The 16087-nt window shown below is 32.3% G+C and overlaps 1 protein-coding gene across 9 annotated transcripts in view; it reads left to right on the top strand.

Annotated features, from left to right (window-relative positions):
* Positions 1-13684, top strand: part of Myo6 (myosin VI) — a 139028-nt gene extending 125344 nt beyond the window's left edge. For 6 of the 9 annotated variants that reach the window (XM_078019706.1, XM_078019709.1, XM_040282978.2 and 3 more), the window contains 6 exons: positions 1790-1828; positions 4602-4705; positions 5843-5974; positions 8770-8796; positions 11111-11329; positions 11864-13684. In XM_078019706.1, coding sequence (XP_077875832.1) covers positions 1790-1828; positions 4602-4705; positions 5843-5974; positions 8770-8796; positions 11111-11329; positions 11864-12063 — 721 coding nt within the window. In that variant the 3' untranslated portion in view covers positions 12064-13684. The remainder of the gene's footprint in view (positions 1-1789; positions 1829-4601; positions 4706-5842; positions 5975-8769; positions 8797-11110; positions 11330-11863) is intronic. The other 3 variants (XM_013365205.4, XM_040282980.2, XM_013365206.4) reach the window with 3 other exon arrangements.
* The last annotated feature ends 2403 nt before the right edge of the window (positions 13685-16087 follow it).

The following is a 16087-nucleotide window of genomic DNA, read 5'->3' as shown; positions in this document are numbered from 1 at the left end:
AACATATTGTTTACATGTGAAGCTTTGTTCACACGTGAAATATGTATTTGTATGTATGTATTTCACCCTTATGTGTCTGGCAGACTTGTCAAAGTTACATGTGTCATGGGACAGTTCTTCCTGTGCAGGATATTTAAAATTCCTGATTCCATATTACAGTACATGCCAGGAATGCACACCCACAACATTGTTGTTACTTCAGTGCCCCCCAAAATTTCAAAAATTATGTCTGATAGGCATTGTTTGCCCACCCTTCATTAGGACAACCACTTTGTTACCATTGATCTTGAGTTATATAAGCCTTGCAACCAATGTCTAAGATGAAATTATGAGCATTTGCATATAGTTTAGCAAAATTGGAGTAAAAAATAGCACCTATGTACAAGGATCATTTCTGTCAAATGAATTTGGTGTAGTGAGTTTGGTATAGGTTAGGTGTAGCTGAATGTGAGGCCAGGAAGAATAATAATTCAGTAGAGATTGCCTACTTTGTAGTGGTAAAGTATACAGAGAAATTTCTGTACAATCTACAGATCAAGTGGTAAAGAGCTTTGAAAAGGCATTTGACTCCCTTGAAACCTCTGTGGGAAACAGTGGAGTAAGATTTAGAACAAAGATTTGGTAAAAAAGGAAACATTGAGGTGGGATGATAGAAGAATTGATAATACTTAGCAAAATCATACTGAATTTGTTGGCTAGAAAATTCTGAGAAACTATTTAGATTGAGAAACTACTTAGATGAATTAAATGTATTGCTCAAAAGAGGATTTTAATTGGACTATATTTGTGTGTTATATATTATTGTCCTTCCTCATCAGTTTTGAAAGATTTCTTTTTCTCTGGCTCTGCTTGCTCAGATAGACCTCCACCAGTACCTGATTGTAGCCAATGTTCATTATAAGAGAAGAGAAATACAGACTGCTCTTTTAATCCCAGCTCTTAGCAGGCATCTTGGAAACTGCCCTGTAGCAAATATATGCAGCTTCAGAAAATTCACAATTTTTACTAATCTGTAGGGTTTTGAGGTTACAAAGTTGGATTAATAGAATGAATGGGAATATGATTATGAGGGTAGAAGAGCAAGAGTAGGAAAATAAAATTATGAAGTTAAAGTGTTGATGAGCACAATGAAACTTCTGTTTCATTTCACAGTATTAAGCAAATATTAAGAAAAGTTAATCTCCAGGGTAATAAAGAAGAATAAGTGTTTGCTTTGGGAAATATTTATCCTTGGAAGGCCAGAATGCTTCAGATCTTCCATTTAGCATGTGTTTGTAAGATTTTCTTTCTTTCTTTTTTTTTTTTAATGCTTTTATTTGGAGTTTTAGAGCTTTGACTACATCAGATTTGTATTTAAACCTTGACACTGTAAAATATATTATCTTGGTTTACCACTGTGATGCTTTGTCTAATTAATATTTACTAAGCAAGACTGGTACAAAAATACTAAAATAGAATTCATATCCTGTCAAATTTCCCATATACATTTAGAATATGCTATTTATGTTCTATATATAAGAAATACAGAAACATGGGCTTAAAGATATTTTATCAATAATTTTCTACCAAAAAATGACTTTAACAGGATTTAAACAAAAATTTTGCCATGTTTAATAGATTATTTGAAAGTGTATCCTAGACTTTTACCAAGTAAAATAATTATAAATGACTAATATATGGATAATCATAATGAAAATATAAACTTTTAATGATATGTTCAGATCTTTTAAGTAACTTATGTAATGCGTCTTATATATAACTATGTCGTATTATCATTTTTTTTTTATAGGGAACAAATGGCCAAAGAAATGTCAGAATTTTTGAGTAGGTTAGTTCAGGGTATTTGGGGAAATATGTTCACCTCAAAATCATATTTAAAATTGCTTTTGATTATTTGGACTAGAACCTGTTATATGAATGGCCCACTCTTTTTCCATCTAAATTTTCTGTACAAGAAATGTCACTTTCACCCTATCCCATCCCAACACAGAAAAAGATAAAAAACAATATAAATTCATGTTTCTCAGTGAGGATAAATTGGCATTCTGAAAGTGAAAATTTCTTGCCATTCTGCCTATCACCTGCCCCCACCAATTCCATCTCAGTAAGGGACTCCTTCCCCTCATCCAGAAGAAAAAAAGGTAGTTTTTAACTCCTCCTGAGGAGTGTGCTTCTCTTAATTTGGGAATCAACTACACCTAGCTGAAGGGGAAATGGAGGAAGAGTGTGGCTCCTGAGGGACTCTGCTCCACCAGTGGTTTTTAAAGCCACTGTATAAATAGACTCCCCAAAGAAAAGAGCTTCCTGACAGGATCTGGTCCATCACCTTTATAAGTGGATGTGAATCAATAACATTTTAATTGTCAATTTTGAAGTTACAAAATTAATTAAAAGTGCTAACTATTAAAAATCAACCCAGTTTTGCTACTATTTGTATTGTTTACGTGATTATCTTTATAACAAGTCTAATAGTCAATTACACCTTTATTTTAATATTTTAACTCCACAGATGAGAGGAGGGGAAGAACTTAAATGAATTGCATTCATAGATTTCTTCTAATACCAGTTTTTTTAAGCAGGTGTATTTTTGTTTGAAATAATATGAATGGAAAGCTAGTATTTTTTAAATCATATTTTATGCAATAATAATTTGAATTCAGTGATATTTTAAAAAGCATCAAAATACCCTTATGTATATTCTGATGTCTTATGTGTATTCTGACAATCTATAAAACTATACTATATAAATTAACTTTCTCTTTCAAAAGAAGGCAGCAACAACAAAACCCATAATAATTTTCAGCTTACTCTTCTAGAAAAGACTTCTAGAAGAATAGACCAAAAAAAGAACTTTTTTGGGGAGCAGGGGCAGTTTATTGAGTGGTAGTTTAGGCATGTAGAAAAGAATATATGATAAAGTTTAAGTATAATTTATTGTCAAGGGTAATAGAGAGACCTTGCTGACACACAGCTGGCTCTTTTTGAGAAAAGCAATTAAGAATAAAAAGCTACATGGAATATTGCCAGTCATACAGTTTTTGAAAAATACAGATTCTGCAGTAAACCCAAAACAGCTTTTACCATAAAAATACAGGCAGGATTAAATGGCCACACATTTTTTTATGTCCAGTCTTATATAGAAGACAATCACCATGTCAAACAATTTGAAACATGCTATATTTTGTTCTCTGAACTGAAAGTACATATAGGCCATAAAGGGTCAAAGATACCTTGTTTATTTCGTTTTAAGCATTGTATTGAATAAACAATTTCCTTTACTTCAAGAAGAACATAATATACTTTCAAATAGCATTTTCAGTAACATTTGTTAATTGTCTGTATCTTGACTATTTGCTAGGATTATTATTTTTGAAAATGTAAAATGGTCATAACATAAACTTATTTTTCATAATATACATTGATTATCCCTCTTTAAAAGGAAATATTTGCCGAGTACTAGATGATATAGAATTTTCTTGCATTAATCTGAGAAATGGCATTTTAGTTCTTTAATATTTAGTTATGTTAATATTTGTGCTACCTTCTTTTCATGTCTTAAAGTCTGATTCAACTCCTCCTTTGTTACATTGAGCAGCTTGATTCTGAGTGTCTACCATGTGCAAAGTGTAATCTTTTGCTGAAAAGTAATGTTCATTATTACAGAAATTATTCACATATTTTCTGATTAATGATCGCAAACTATGTACACAAAAACCAAATATTCACTCTGAGTAGCATTATTATGAAAAGATTGAATTTACCCCCATTTTATCGAGTATCTTAGAGTGTTTTCTTTCCTTTTTCTCATTCAAATGTTTTTCCTAAAAGGTGCAAGATACAACACTCGTGTCCTTTGAAATCAGTTATCTACCTCTTGACCTAAAACCTCTTATGACTCACTAAGTGTGAGGATATGGTTTATTCTCTTATGGAACTTTTAGTGTTTCTAGACTCTAGCAGTTCTTTTAGCCTATCTTTTATGACTTTGTTGTAGTTTGGCTACTTACCTGTGGACCCCATAAACGTCCTTATGCCCAGGGAGATTCTGAGTCAGTAGGTGTGGCCATCTGTAACGTTCAGCAGCCCCTGCAGGTGATGGAAATGAGCAGCCTAATGGCTCATAGAAAAGCCATTAATGTGTACTAATGATCTTTTAAATCTGCTGAGAATTTCTTTTTTTGTGTTTGAGAAATACATATAAATGTATTTTTTTAACATTAGCTGTTTATAGATCCATACGAATTTTTAAAATGAATTCTGGGGAAGTCCCTGTAACTAGAATAATGAGATCAAAAGTCCTGATGTAAAAATATAAGGTGGTTATCAAGTGTCATGCTGGAGAATTTTAATTTACTTGACCATCTTTTAGTATACCTTTTTTTCCTCCCAGGTATTGAGGGTGTAATCCAGGGGCTCACACATTGGGGTCTACCTGAGATAGACCCCAAGCCCACCATTACACCATTTATATCTCATCTATCAGAGACACAAAAATTATTATGTTTTTCTAGTAGTTTCCAGTTCTCAAACTTATGAATTCTTTCTTGGCTGTTTAGTCAATGTTTCAAGTTTAAATACACAAAAATATATAATCATTACAGAGGTCCTGCTGTACAAGCCACCAAGGCAGCTGCTGGTACCAAGAAACATGATCTTAGTAAATGGAAATATGCAGAACTACGTGATACCATTAATACTTCTTGTGGTAAGTGTATGCAGAGGATGAAAAATGTGACGGGTCCATACTGATAGGTAATAAAATAAATATCTATATTGGCAATATTCTTTTAAGTCTGTTAAATATTTCTTTTTTTGATTTTGAGAAATATATACATATGTGTGTGTGTGTATGTATGTATTTTTTTAACATTAGCTGTTTACATATATATCAGATATAGAGTGGGATGGCATATATATATAATATTATATATATATTATGTAAATTAACTTAAACTGGTCTGTTATTCTTTGTTCCCTTGAAATAAGACCTAGTTTATTCAGAAAACCAAAAGAAATACTTGATAAATCAAGTGCATTTTGCCTGTGTCTTACCCAGGCCAGAGAGGAGGAGCAAATACATGTTATGGTTTGGGCTACATTAATGACTGGCTCTTCTAATGTTATTTGTAATAGTTAAATACCTGCATGTCTAAATCTTTTAGACATGAATACAGAGTGACAAATAGCAATGTAGTCATTTATTTTTAAATCCTTTTTTTTCTCCCAACAGAAAAATTATGTAAAAAACAATATTCAGAGGACCCCACATAGTTATGTTCTTGTTTAAATCACAGTGTTTGAATTCAGGACTCTCTGTCTAGGAATGAAAACATCATGATTGGACAGAATTTCTCAGTGTGTTCTTTTCCTTTTCACTGAATAGATCTGAATAATTGTGAATATAAAAAATGTGTTGCATCTAAATCTGGATTATTTTTGAGCATGACTTTTTATTGTTAACCTTTCTGGTTTAGTTTCTTCAAATATAGAATACCTGTTTAGTTCAACATTCTTATGTAGAACAACTGATGTAAGATAGTAATAATGCTTGAGAAAATGCTCTGTTAATATAAAAGATAATATTATAAACTGCTCATCTTTATGAGTAACTTACTTTTGGTTTTGTACTATTAAATTAAAAGCAAAAGCCTTATGTGTGTGTGTGTGTGTGTTTGTGTGTGTGTGTGTGTGTGTTTGTGTGTGTGTGTGTGTGTGTGCATGCGCATGGATATGGTAGATAGATAGGTGTATGTACATCTTTTTATGCCACAGCACAATTTTGTTAGGTGAATAAATTAGGATGTTAACTTTTTAATTTTTTTGACTCTATGTAAATCAATAGATATTGAGCTCCTGGCAGCTTGCAGAGAAGAATTTCATAGGAGACTAAAAGTGTATCATGCGTGGAAATCTAAGAACAAGAAGAGAAATACTGAAACAGAGCAACGTGCTCCAAAGTCTGTTACTGATTATGGTAAAAATAAATCTGTACTTTTGACTGTTCCAAAGCATATGTATATAAATATATCTAACTATGTTTGACTTTCAGGTAAAAATATCCAATGTAAATTTTTTCTTTCTCTGGACAGTAATCCTTTGAACCTGATAACAGCCACGGTGGCCTGTCCTTTGTAGCTTTATTTTTATTTAAAGCTATTTTTGTTAAAATTTATTGAGTTTATTTGTTAAAATAAATTCTAGAGGTTAGAATTTTCTTGTCTGTACTGCAGACATTGTTCAGTACTGTTGTAAATACATAGTTTTCTACACATAAATATTCACATACATTAAGTTATGTACTCTTTCATGTGTGAAAATGTAAAGATTACTATGATTTTTTACTTTCCATGTTAAATGAGTTTGACATGTGAAAAATGAATGTTTTTGTTTTTTACAAATTTTATTATTTTTAAATTTAATGTAGCTCAGTTTCTTGGAGTATTTCCCTGAAATACCCAAATATTGTTATGTTTTTAATATGTAGGCCTTAGTATCTTCTGGTTCCTCTCAGAATAGGATTATAGCCCAGAAAAGGAAAGAAATTTGTACATATGTTCTTCATTAACATTGTAATTCCTTTGTTTAAAAAAGGTCACTGCAAATCTTTTTTATAATTTTGTAAAATGTGAGTGAGAAATGTTACTTTGGTTCAGACTAGTTAGTGTTGTGCCTGCACCATGAATTGATTTTTTTGACTGGGATCTTATTATGTAAAAGGCCAAGTATATATTTGGAATTAGAAAATGATCAGATTTAACCTAGTAAAAGCAACACAAGCTTTAACATTAATTTTCCGAATACCTGTGATATGTGTGTTGTAATTTCTATCTTTAGAGCAATAATTGGAATTTCATTTATTCAACTTGCTGCTTTTATACTGTCATGATTTATTAGCTTAGTTCCAGTTAATGTCAAGATGATAGCAGGCTTAATATCTTTTTTCAAAAAGGGATGTTTTCTTGACACTTGATAGTAGAGTTAGTAATTATGACCCAAGTTTCCTTAGAAAATGAGCTCTTGGATGTATTTTGCTTTTCTTGGATGTATTTTATTTACCTTCCAAGTAAATAAAAGCAATGATTGAATAAAGTCAGTTAAATGGTGAAATTTTAGCATTTCTAAATTGTTGCAAGGAATAGATTGAGGGCAACATTGTTATTAGTAAGGAAGATGTTAATGCCATTGAAAGCTGAAAAGGTGTTACCAGGCAGAATATAATACTGTGAAGAGACATTGAGACCTTACATATAACTAAAAAATGGCAGGTGGAAGCTCCATTAAACATTTTCTCTGTGTATTGAAGATGACAGAATGATTTCATTATCTGTTCATTGCCTATATACCAAATTTCTGGCACAATAGCAATGAGCTGTTCTTTTTTGCTGTAAATGGTCTAAGTATTACCTTTAGCCTGAAAGATTTTCATTATGTTGTATTTCAAAATTTATATATCTCAGTGATTATACTCAAAGCAAAAAGAAACTAATATTATAATATTCGGTGCACAGACTTTAAATGAGTGTACAAATATTTCATATATTTTTAAACCAAACTTTGATGCTTTATTTAATCTAGCTTTGCCCCCAAAGGTGCAAGTAATATATAATTCACCTTGTAGGTTTAAGTACTGTTTCTGTTACTTGTTTATTGGAGACAACAAAAGAGTAAATTAGGAAAATTTCCTAATAATGCCATCTGGGTTTACGAGTTAACTTAAGAGATTTTATATGAACATAATTTATATGTATTTAGCCTTCAGATGATTTGAATATCAGCCATTTTTAGTTCTGCTCTGAACTATCTTGCTTTTCTCTTATAAAATTTAGTCTGACACAGGAGTATAGCTAAAGGGAAAGGTGAAGGAGATCAAGATGTTTATTAACAGTTCAGTTGAGAAAATTCTACACTTAAATGGTTTCCTAAGAGGACAGACAGCTAGATACTCTTTAAAAGGAATCGCTACACAGTCTCATATTTAGAAGGATTAGAATTCATTCATTTAAGAAAATAAAACGACATTTTGATTAACAAATACATAACTTGATATTATTGACTCCAAAAATAAACATTGACATTTCTTGGCCAATGCCTATAATAATGAGAAGCTTTCAAACCCTTTTCTTGTGCTGTGCTTAATGAACACACTCTCATCTCATTTACTGAACAAAAAGATTTTCAGAGGGGCTGGGGATGTGGCTCAAGCGGTAGCGCGCTCGCCTCGCATGCGTGCGGCCCAGGTTCGATCCTCAGCACCACATACCAACAAAGATGTTGTGTCCGCCGAGAACTAAAAAATAAATATTAAAAAAAAAAAAAGATTTTCAGAAGTAATTTTTAAGAGAAGTGACAAATTGCCCCCAGTAAATATTTATAATAATTAATTGCTTAAAACAATGATTTTGTAAATAATTTTATTCTATAATTCTTAAAACAAAAATGGCATGAGATTAAAATTTAGAAAATTTTAAGAAATTAAAATATACTGAATATGTGATAAAAGTACTGTGTCTATTAAGTCATTGTGTTAGGTTTTTTGTTTGATATTACTGTGTCCCGAAATTAGAAGAATTTCCTAAAAAAATAGCTTTTTTTTTTTTTTTTTTTTTTAAGATCAGAAAGTAGTGTCTGCTTGTAGGTTTTGGCTTAATGCTAAGATATTTACTTGTTAGTCACCACCTCAATTGATGGGATGGATTTACAAATTAGAAATGCTCATTTAATGGTTTTGGCATTTTTATCTTTTCTTCAACATAAAATATTTGTTCACAGATTTTGCATCATTTTTGAACAATTCACGTAAGTCAATGGGTGGTAACTCATGAGCTAACTGGAAGATGGGTTAAAATACTTTACAGAGTACTAACTTACATTGTTTTGCTACAATTTTAAGTGGAATTGTAATATAATAAAGTTAGTTTATCCTTATTAAGATATATTTTAACTTGAGATGATGCTTTTGTTTGGGTTATTCCAAAATACATATGCAAAACAAATCTAATTAAATCATTCTCTTTGTTTTTTTCAAGTTACTTCCATTTTAAAATAACATTTTAATTGAATATACACAATTCTTATTGTAGCAAAACTATTTCAACTTAGCAGCTGATCTTTTAGAACAAGGACTAACTTAGGTGCTGGTTTCAAACACTGTATTTTCAAACTCTGTGAGGATATCTGAACTTCTAGCCAGAGAGATTTGAATTTTGCATGGGAATTTGCAAAAGTTTAATGATGATTCCTCCTAATAGGGAGAGAATATTATTTTGTTACTTTTATAACTTCCTTTGATGCACCTTCTTCTATATTTTAGAAGATTTGGGTGTCCTTAGTATACACTAGATTTCTTCCAGAATCAAGTGAGCAATAATGATTTGGATATAATGTCAAATTTATTTTATTAAGTAGTTGAGCCTGATTTTTTAAGTGTTTCTAATAATTTATAGGGATATATTTGAAACATTTCACATTTTTTAAGATAATGCACTCTGATGAGAAAGAAAGTAATTTAGATTAGTTTCAGGCTATTAATATCTATTTTTTTTTTAACTTTTCCAGATAGATACTAGTTTCTAGCTTCCTCAACAAATTTTCAGCTCTCTCATTACTAGAAATGGCTATGAGAGACTTTGTTTGATTTTTCAATTGTATTCAATGTGTTGAGTTACAGGAGACTTGTTTTAAAAGAAAAAAATAGGTTAATTAATGGATGACTGCCAGTTTCAGAGTATATTTCCAATCAACTGGACATTAAATTTTAGTTTACTACTTAAGATGGAAGGAAGGGGTTTTGTTTTTTGATCCTTTTAAGGGTGTTAGTAATGAGCACAAATATAATCACTGTGCTACAAGTAGCTTTTTGGGAACAGGAACAAAAGATTAAATAAGCACATCTCTGTTAATAATGCTAAAGGTGTTGCGAAGTTTTTAAAGTCACTAACACAACTGGCTTCTCATTCTTTCATAGATATATATAGCTTTGCTAACTGCTTTTTTCTTTCCCTGGTTTGCAAAGAAATTCAACTGCTATAACCTGTTTGCTGTTTCTTGGTGTAGAAAGTAGAGTGAGAGTATTTTCATCCTTTCAGTATTTGAAAGTTCTTACAAAAGCCACGTGGCTGTCCTTGATTTTTATAACATATATCTCTTATACAATTTTTCATTGACATACTTTGATTTTCATACTGATATTCTTGGAACTGCAGTAAATGGTTGGTCTACTTTTAAAGTTGTGAGTATAAAGCATATTAAACAGGCTTACCAAAATTATGCTATTAAAGATGTAAAGTCATTGCCCCAGGGAAATGTTTGTATTTGCAGATAAAATAAAAACCTAATTGTTCTGTAATGAAAATTGAGTAAGGGAAGAAAGATTAATATGAGCGCATTGCTTAGTACTAGCAGAAAAGCAAAGATTTTTATTTTCTATTGGTAAGGAGAAGCAAGCAATATAGCCTTTCCATTTATTTCAGTGGATTTCCAAGAGAAAAGTGATTTCAAAGTAAGTAAATATTTATGCTTACTCTGTAGGTCTTTTGGGTGGTTTTGTTAAGAATTTGCTGAAATATTTTTACTATTTGTGTTATCTTGGCTGTTTGAAATCCCCAAATCCATTAAAAAAGATTTTATATGGCTTCCACATTTTGTAAAATAGTGATTAAATCAACAAATCTTTTCAAGTTTTTTTTACATTACTGTTTGTTTTCTTACAAATATAGTTCAACAGAAATTACTTTGCAGAATTAATTGGAGAGTTTTTGAAATCTAGTAAATAATATTTTTCTTCTGCCACGCGAGTTTATATCAGGTTACTGCTGACACTCATTTGTGAGAATCTGCTAGAGTTTTGGTGGTGATGGTGGTGATGGTGGTGGTGGTGGTGGTGGTGGTTGTGCGTGCACCCATGCATGCGTTGCCAAGGAACATCTTTAGGGAAAGATAACAAAGAACTTACATTCTGAATTGAGTTCATTTATTGGTGATTAATATTTACACTTTAAGTTTGCTATTATGAGTCCCCCCAACTTTTTGGTAAAAATTCTTGTGCATTGTAGTATTGAAATCTGTTTCTTTTCCCTTGAGCTGTTGTGACTTTTCTTATTGTGTGTGATAGCTCAGCAGAACCCAGCAACTCAGCTTCCTGCCAGGCAGCAGGAGATGGAAATGAACCGGCAGCAGCGTTTCTTCCGCATTCCATTCATCCGTCCTGCTGACCAGTACAAAGACCCTCAGAGTAAAAAAAAAGGCTGGTGGTATGCTCATTTTGATGGACCCTGGATTGCCAGGCAAATGGAACTCCATCCCGATAAACCACCCATCCTTCTTGTGGCTGGTATGTATGATTCACGTGGAAATAAAAAATGTATAAAACAAAAAGGATTATGACCCCCTTAAGTGAAACATTCTAATATATAATGCAGTAATTCATTTAATTTGAGGGTTGAGTGGTGGAGTTTGGAGGCTAAGTTACATTTCCAGTTAATTGAGGATTAACTGATTTATAATGTAAAATTGCTTAGATTAATTATATCCTAGTAGAGCACATTGAAACTTGTCGGTATCCTAAGAAACTTCACTGATGTTTAATTAAACCCATTGCTTTTGTAATAGCTTGAGGACATGTAGCATTTTTATTAACCTTGATGACTTGTTTGATCAATGGTAATGTTTATAAATTTAGAAGGGTTCCTTAGTGAGGAACAAATTTAAGTTGTTTCTGGTAAATTTATTAAGCAGATTTTCATCTTAAGAAAATAAAGTCTTAGAAAGCTCTCCAATCTATGAGAATTGATAGTATTTAAGGAATAGAGCTCATAAAAAGTGGTTCTGAAAAGAGACGATAATTTTCTGATGTCTCCTTATGCAGGTAAGGATGACATGGAGATGTGTGAGCTGAATCTTGAAGAGACTGGCCTGACACGGAAGCGCGGTGCTGAGATTTTGCCAAGACAGTTTGAAGAGATTTGGGAACGCTGTGGAGGCATCCAGTACCTTCAGAATGCAATTGAGAGCAGACAAGCTCGACCCACATATGCAACAGCCATGCTGCAGAATCTGTTAAAGTAGATGTTGCAGGCTAACATTATAGCTGGGATCCCTGGTACTGGGTAGGGAGTGTGACCAAGAGATTAACCCTTCCTTGCTCACGTTAGAATTACTTATGCACAATGAGCAGATTTTATAATCATGGCTTTTCATTAATTTAAAGTTAATTAAGGTTATGGTAGTGAATTTGGGACCTAAAAATTATTTTTGAGTATACGGCAGTAACTCTTAAACTTCTCATTATTCTCATGCTTGTTACACTTGGACTGATTCTGACATTTCTCATTCTTTGCCAACAGACTTCCTAAAGTCCATGATGATTGTTCTCAAGGAAAAGAGAAATTTTTAAAACTTTCAAAATACTTGCTATTTATGGATGACATGGTATGTTCTAACTGGAATAATGAAACCTTAAATTTACAAGAATTAAGGCACTTAAAATTATCAAGACACTGATGTTTGTGGTCTGAAAAGCTATGTATTTTCTCTGCTTTTTCAGAAATTCATGGAAACTTTCATTAAAGATGGAAATTCTGACTTTTTCCCCTCTCCTTTGCAGTGTATCTTAGTTTGGGTGAAGTAGTTCTTCCTAAGTCCTAGAATTTTGGAAGGAGCTTCAATTTACTTAATTGTTCTGGGATAAAGGAGGAACCAATGATATCCAGCACAGATTAGTTTTCTTTCTTTTTTTTTTTCAATCAAATTTTATGTCAGAATATTCTTTTGATGTTTCATGGACAAATAAAGGAAATTCAGATTGCTTAACTGTCTAAAAGTTTTGAGCTAACTCTTTTAAGAAAGGGAAACAGGGTTTAGATGGCCCTTTGGCTTAACTGGACTAAATTAAAATCTTTCAAGTTCATCTCTATTGTGATTTTTGTATCAGAATCTTGTCCAAGTTGTTTCGTATGATTTAAACTGATGTTCTGCTTCAAAATCTTTTTTAAAAAACATTCCTAAATTCTTTTTTGTCCTTTGTGATTTTGGTAATTGTAGAGTTGTTTTATAAGCTTTGTAATTCAAAAGCCCTTGTACTTAGTAATTGCTTGTTTCATATAACAGATAATTTAAAAAAGTTTTCTTTGTGTGCTGTTAGCCTTGATCAGATGTTGGCAATTTCAAGCCTAATATTTATGACTTTCACATTAGGAATTTAGAGATAAAAATATATCAAGGAGTTATGTTGACATAATCCTAAGAAGTCTTGTTTGTGTTTAGAATAAAGTTGGAAAGTAAAATTATTCTCTTTACCTTTTTCCCCCTGAGTTTTAAACATGCTAACCTTTGAAATGAAATTTCAGTGATTTTTTTTTTTTTCCTTAGAAAGAATACCTCGGTTAGGAAAATATTTTCCAGCCGATTGGGTTAATGTTTGGGAGCCACAGACACTGTTTTCAGAATTGCTTCTTTCATAATGTCTTAGTACAGAAATATTTATTTATTATGATGCTGTGCAAATGATTGTCTTGTGTTAAGGAAATGGAATGGCCCTGTCTGTGCTATTAATTAGTTGATAATGTGAATGTGATTATCTTTTGGAGGCTGTACTGCTTACACTTACCCACCCTTGGATCATTTGGTTCCTATGATTGGTGACAAAAGGTGTAGTTACTGAAATAAACGACCTGTTCTCTCTTTTCCATCTCTCGCCTTTAATTGGTGTTTTTGTTTGTGTAGGATAGTGAATGATTAGCTTTATTTCCTAATTATTACTAATGATTAAAGTCCTTGAAAAAAATTTAGTAACCAAATTGATTTTTGATGACTTGTCTCTTCCGTATGGTTTTCAGAAGTAGTTTTATATATCTCTTAGATATATGAATAGGCACTGGATGGAAAATTAATTAAAAAGTTCAAAATTATTATAATGAAAGAACTTAATGTTTTGAAGAATTTGAAAGAAATATATCACAGCAAAGCATTATTACAAGTCTTCTTGGTTTTTTGACTAAGAGTTAATAAAATTAGAATTAGTTTTAAGTCACTTTGTTTCTAATTATGTCACCCAGCTGTCCTAGAATTTATCTATTTAAAATAGTCTCCTGAGTTAATGTGCCTATCAGAACTGCCCGGATTCAGATAGTAGTGTAACCTACATACAGCAGGTGTGCATATTTACTGAAGACCTTTTGCTGGAGAAACTTAGGACCCTGACAACCTTTGAGGGGAAACAGAGATGTAATGTTCTAAAAGATGTTAATATAGCTGCTTTATCAAACTCACATTCAAACTTATAAATGCTGTGTGAAAACTTTAGGAATCAAAAGTCAATTAACTCATTTTAATCAGTCATTTAAATTGAAATTTAAAATTAAAAGTTTAAACCACTTAACTGTATATAAATAACTAATCTTCTCTTAATGCTTGTCTCATCAGTTCTTTGTGCTTGCCAATACCAGTTCCTTCCATAGTGTATGCTTTGCAAAGGTAGGCATAAATAAAATATTAAAAGAGAAAACAAAATGTTTTTATGTTCAATTCTAATGTAATCCCTAATTTCACCACCACAGAGTCCTTGATGAGAGCAGGAGGTATTTACAGTGCACATAAGTTAAGAGAACAGTTTTCTTAGTTGCAGAGTTGGGGAGATAGCACTTTCTCAGAGGATTATATGAAGAAGTAAAGAAACACAGGGACACCAGCCCTCATGAAAGACATTCTATTGTTACTCTCATTTGGCTTCTATAGTGACTTTTATAGGTCATTCTTTCCAGTGACCTACGGAAATATTCTGTTTTATAAGCAACTGAGAAAAGATCTTAAGGAGAAAATAGGTGATATTTGTGGAAGTGTAGATAATAAAAAACCCCAGGCAAGAACAATAATGAATGTATTATTTGTAGAGCTTTATTAATTGTATGTGTGTGTGTTGCTGGGGATTGAACACAGGGCCATGCACATGCCAGGCAAGCCACTTACCACTAAGCTACATCCCTAGCCCCTAATTGAATATTTCTAAAGATATTTTCACTCACAGGTTATTACTATGGTTCTCAGGGGATCCAAATATGTAGGTCTTTCGTTTCTTTACCTGAAGAGTACTTGGATCAGCAGAATATTCATTGAATGAATCAGTTAATTAATATAACATTAGTGGTAGACCTATTTCCTTATATGAAATAGGTAACAGAGAGGTCAAGTAATTTACTTGTAGACAGTAAAAAAGATATAAATGCCTTTGCTCCAATCACGTGTAGCAGCATTTTCTGGGGAGTTACAAAGGGTGTCTTTCTAGATCCTCAGAAGGGGTGACAGAGTATCTTTCCCTGTTTATCATTACCAGTGGTAACAAGTATTGAGAGTTTTAACCTCTCCCAGAAGATACACTATTGAGGGAGGGGAGGGCAGAGGGTATCTAATAATGAGAATGAGGACTAGTTGGATGGGTTGGGGGAACAGTTGTAACAATAAGGAAAGAGAAAGGCTAGTGGTCAAGAGAGGGAAAGGTAATATGGTGTTGCACACTGTACATTTTAAGCAACAGAGCATTCCTGTGTCTTTGCTAAATTTAGGATGAATTGTGTGTAACTGAAGAGTAGAACCTATGGTCATTAAACTTGGATCAGGATACACCTGGTGTCTCAATTCTTAGCACAGGAGAATGTGGCCAAGCAGCAAATTAGCATTATGTTCATGACCCTCATGGAAGGGTAAAGGGGAGATATTTTGAGATATAGAGGCTTCATGTATCAGAACCACATCTTTGAATACAGTTAACTTCAGTTCAAATGGTGTACTTTTTCCCCTTTACTAACCTAATAAATGAAGTAAGTTTGGTTGTTTTTGAAGTTTTTTAGGGGTAATGCACATTCAAAAGGAGAACCTTTAAATCCTAATTTGTACCAATGCAGAATCTCACTTTCAAACTATAAATAGGCTTATTAACTGGCCACTTTTCATGGTTGAAAATTTGTCAATTTGCAACTATTACCTAATTTTTCTCATTTTATGAAAATGTGTGTCTTAACACTTTCTAAAATACTGATGTACTAGAAATACAAATAAATGCTTTCTATGTACAACTTCTTCTTGAATGTTGTTTTTT

This window comes from Ictidomys tridecemlineatus, chromosome 8 (genome assembly GCF_052094955.1).
Source record: "Ictidomys tridecemlineatus isolate mIctTri1 chromosome 8, mIctTri1.hap1, whole genome shotgun sequence".
NCBI classification, from domain to species: domain Eukaryota; kingdom Metazoa; phylum Chordata; class Mammalia; order Rodentia; family Sciuridae; genus Ictidomys; species Ictidomys tridecemlineatus.
The sequence above is the reverse complement of the archived record's forward strand: the minus strand, read 5'-3'. Positions and strand labels throughout refer to the sequence as shown.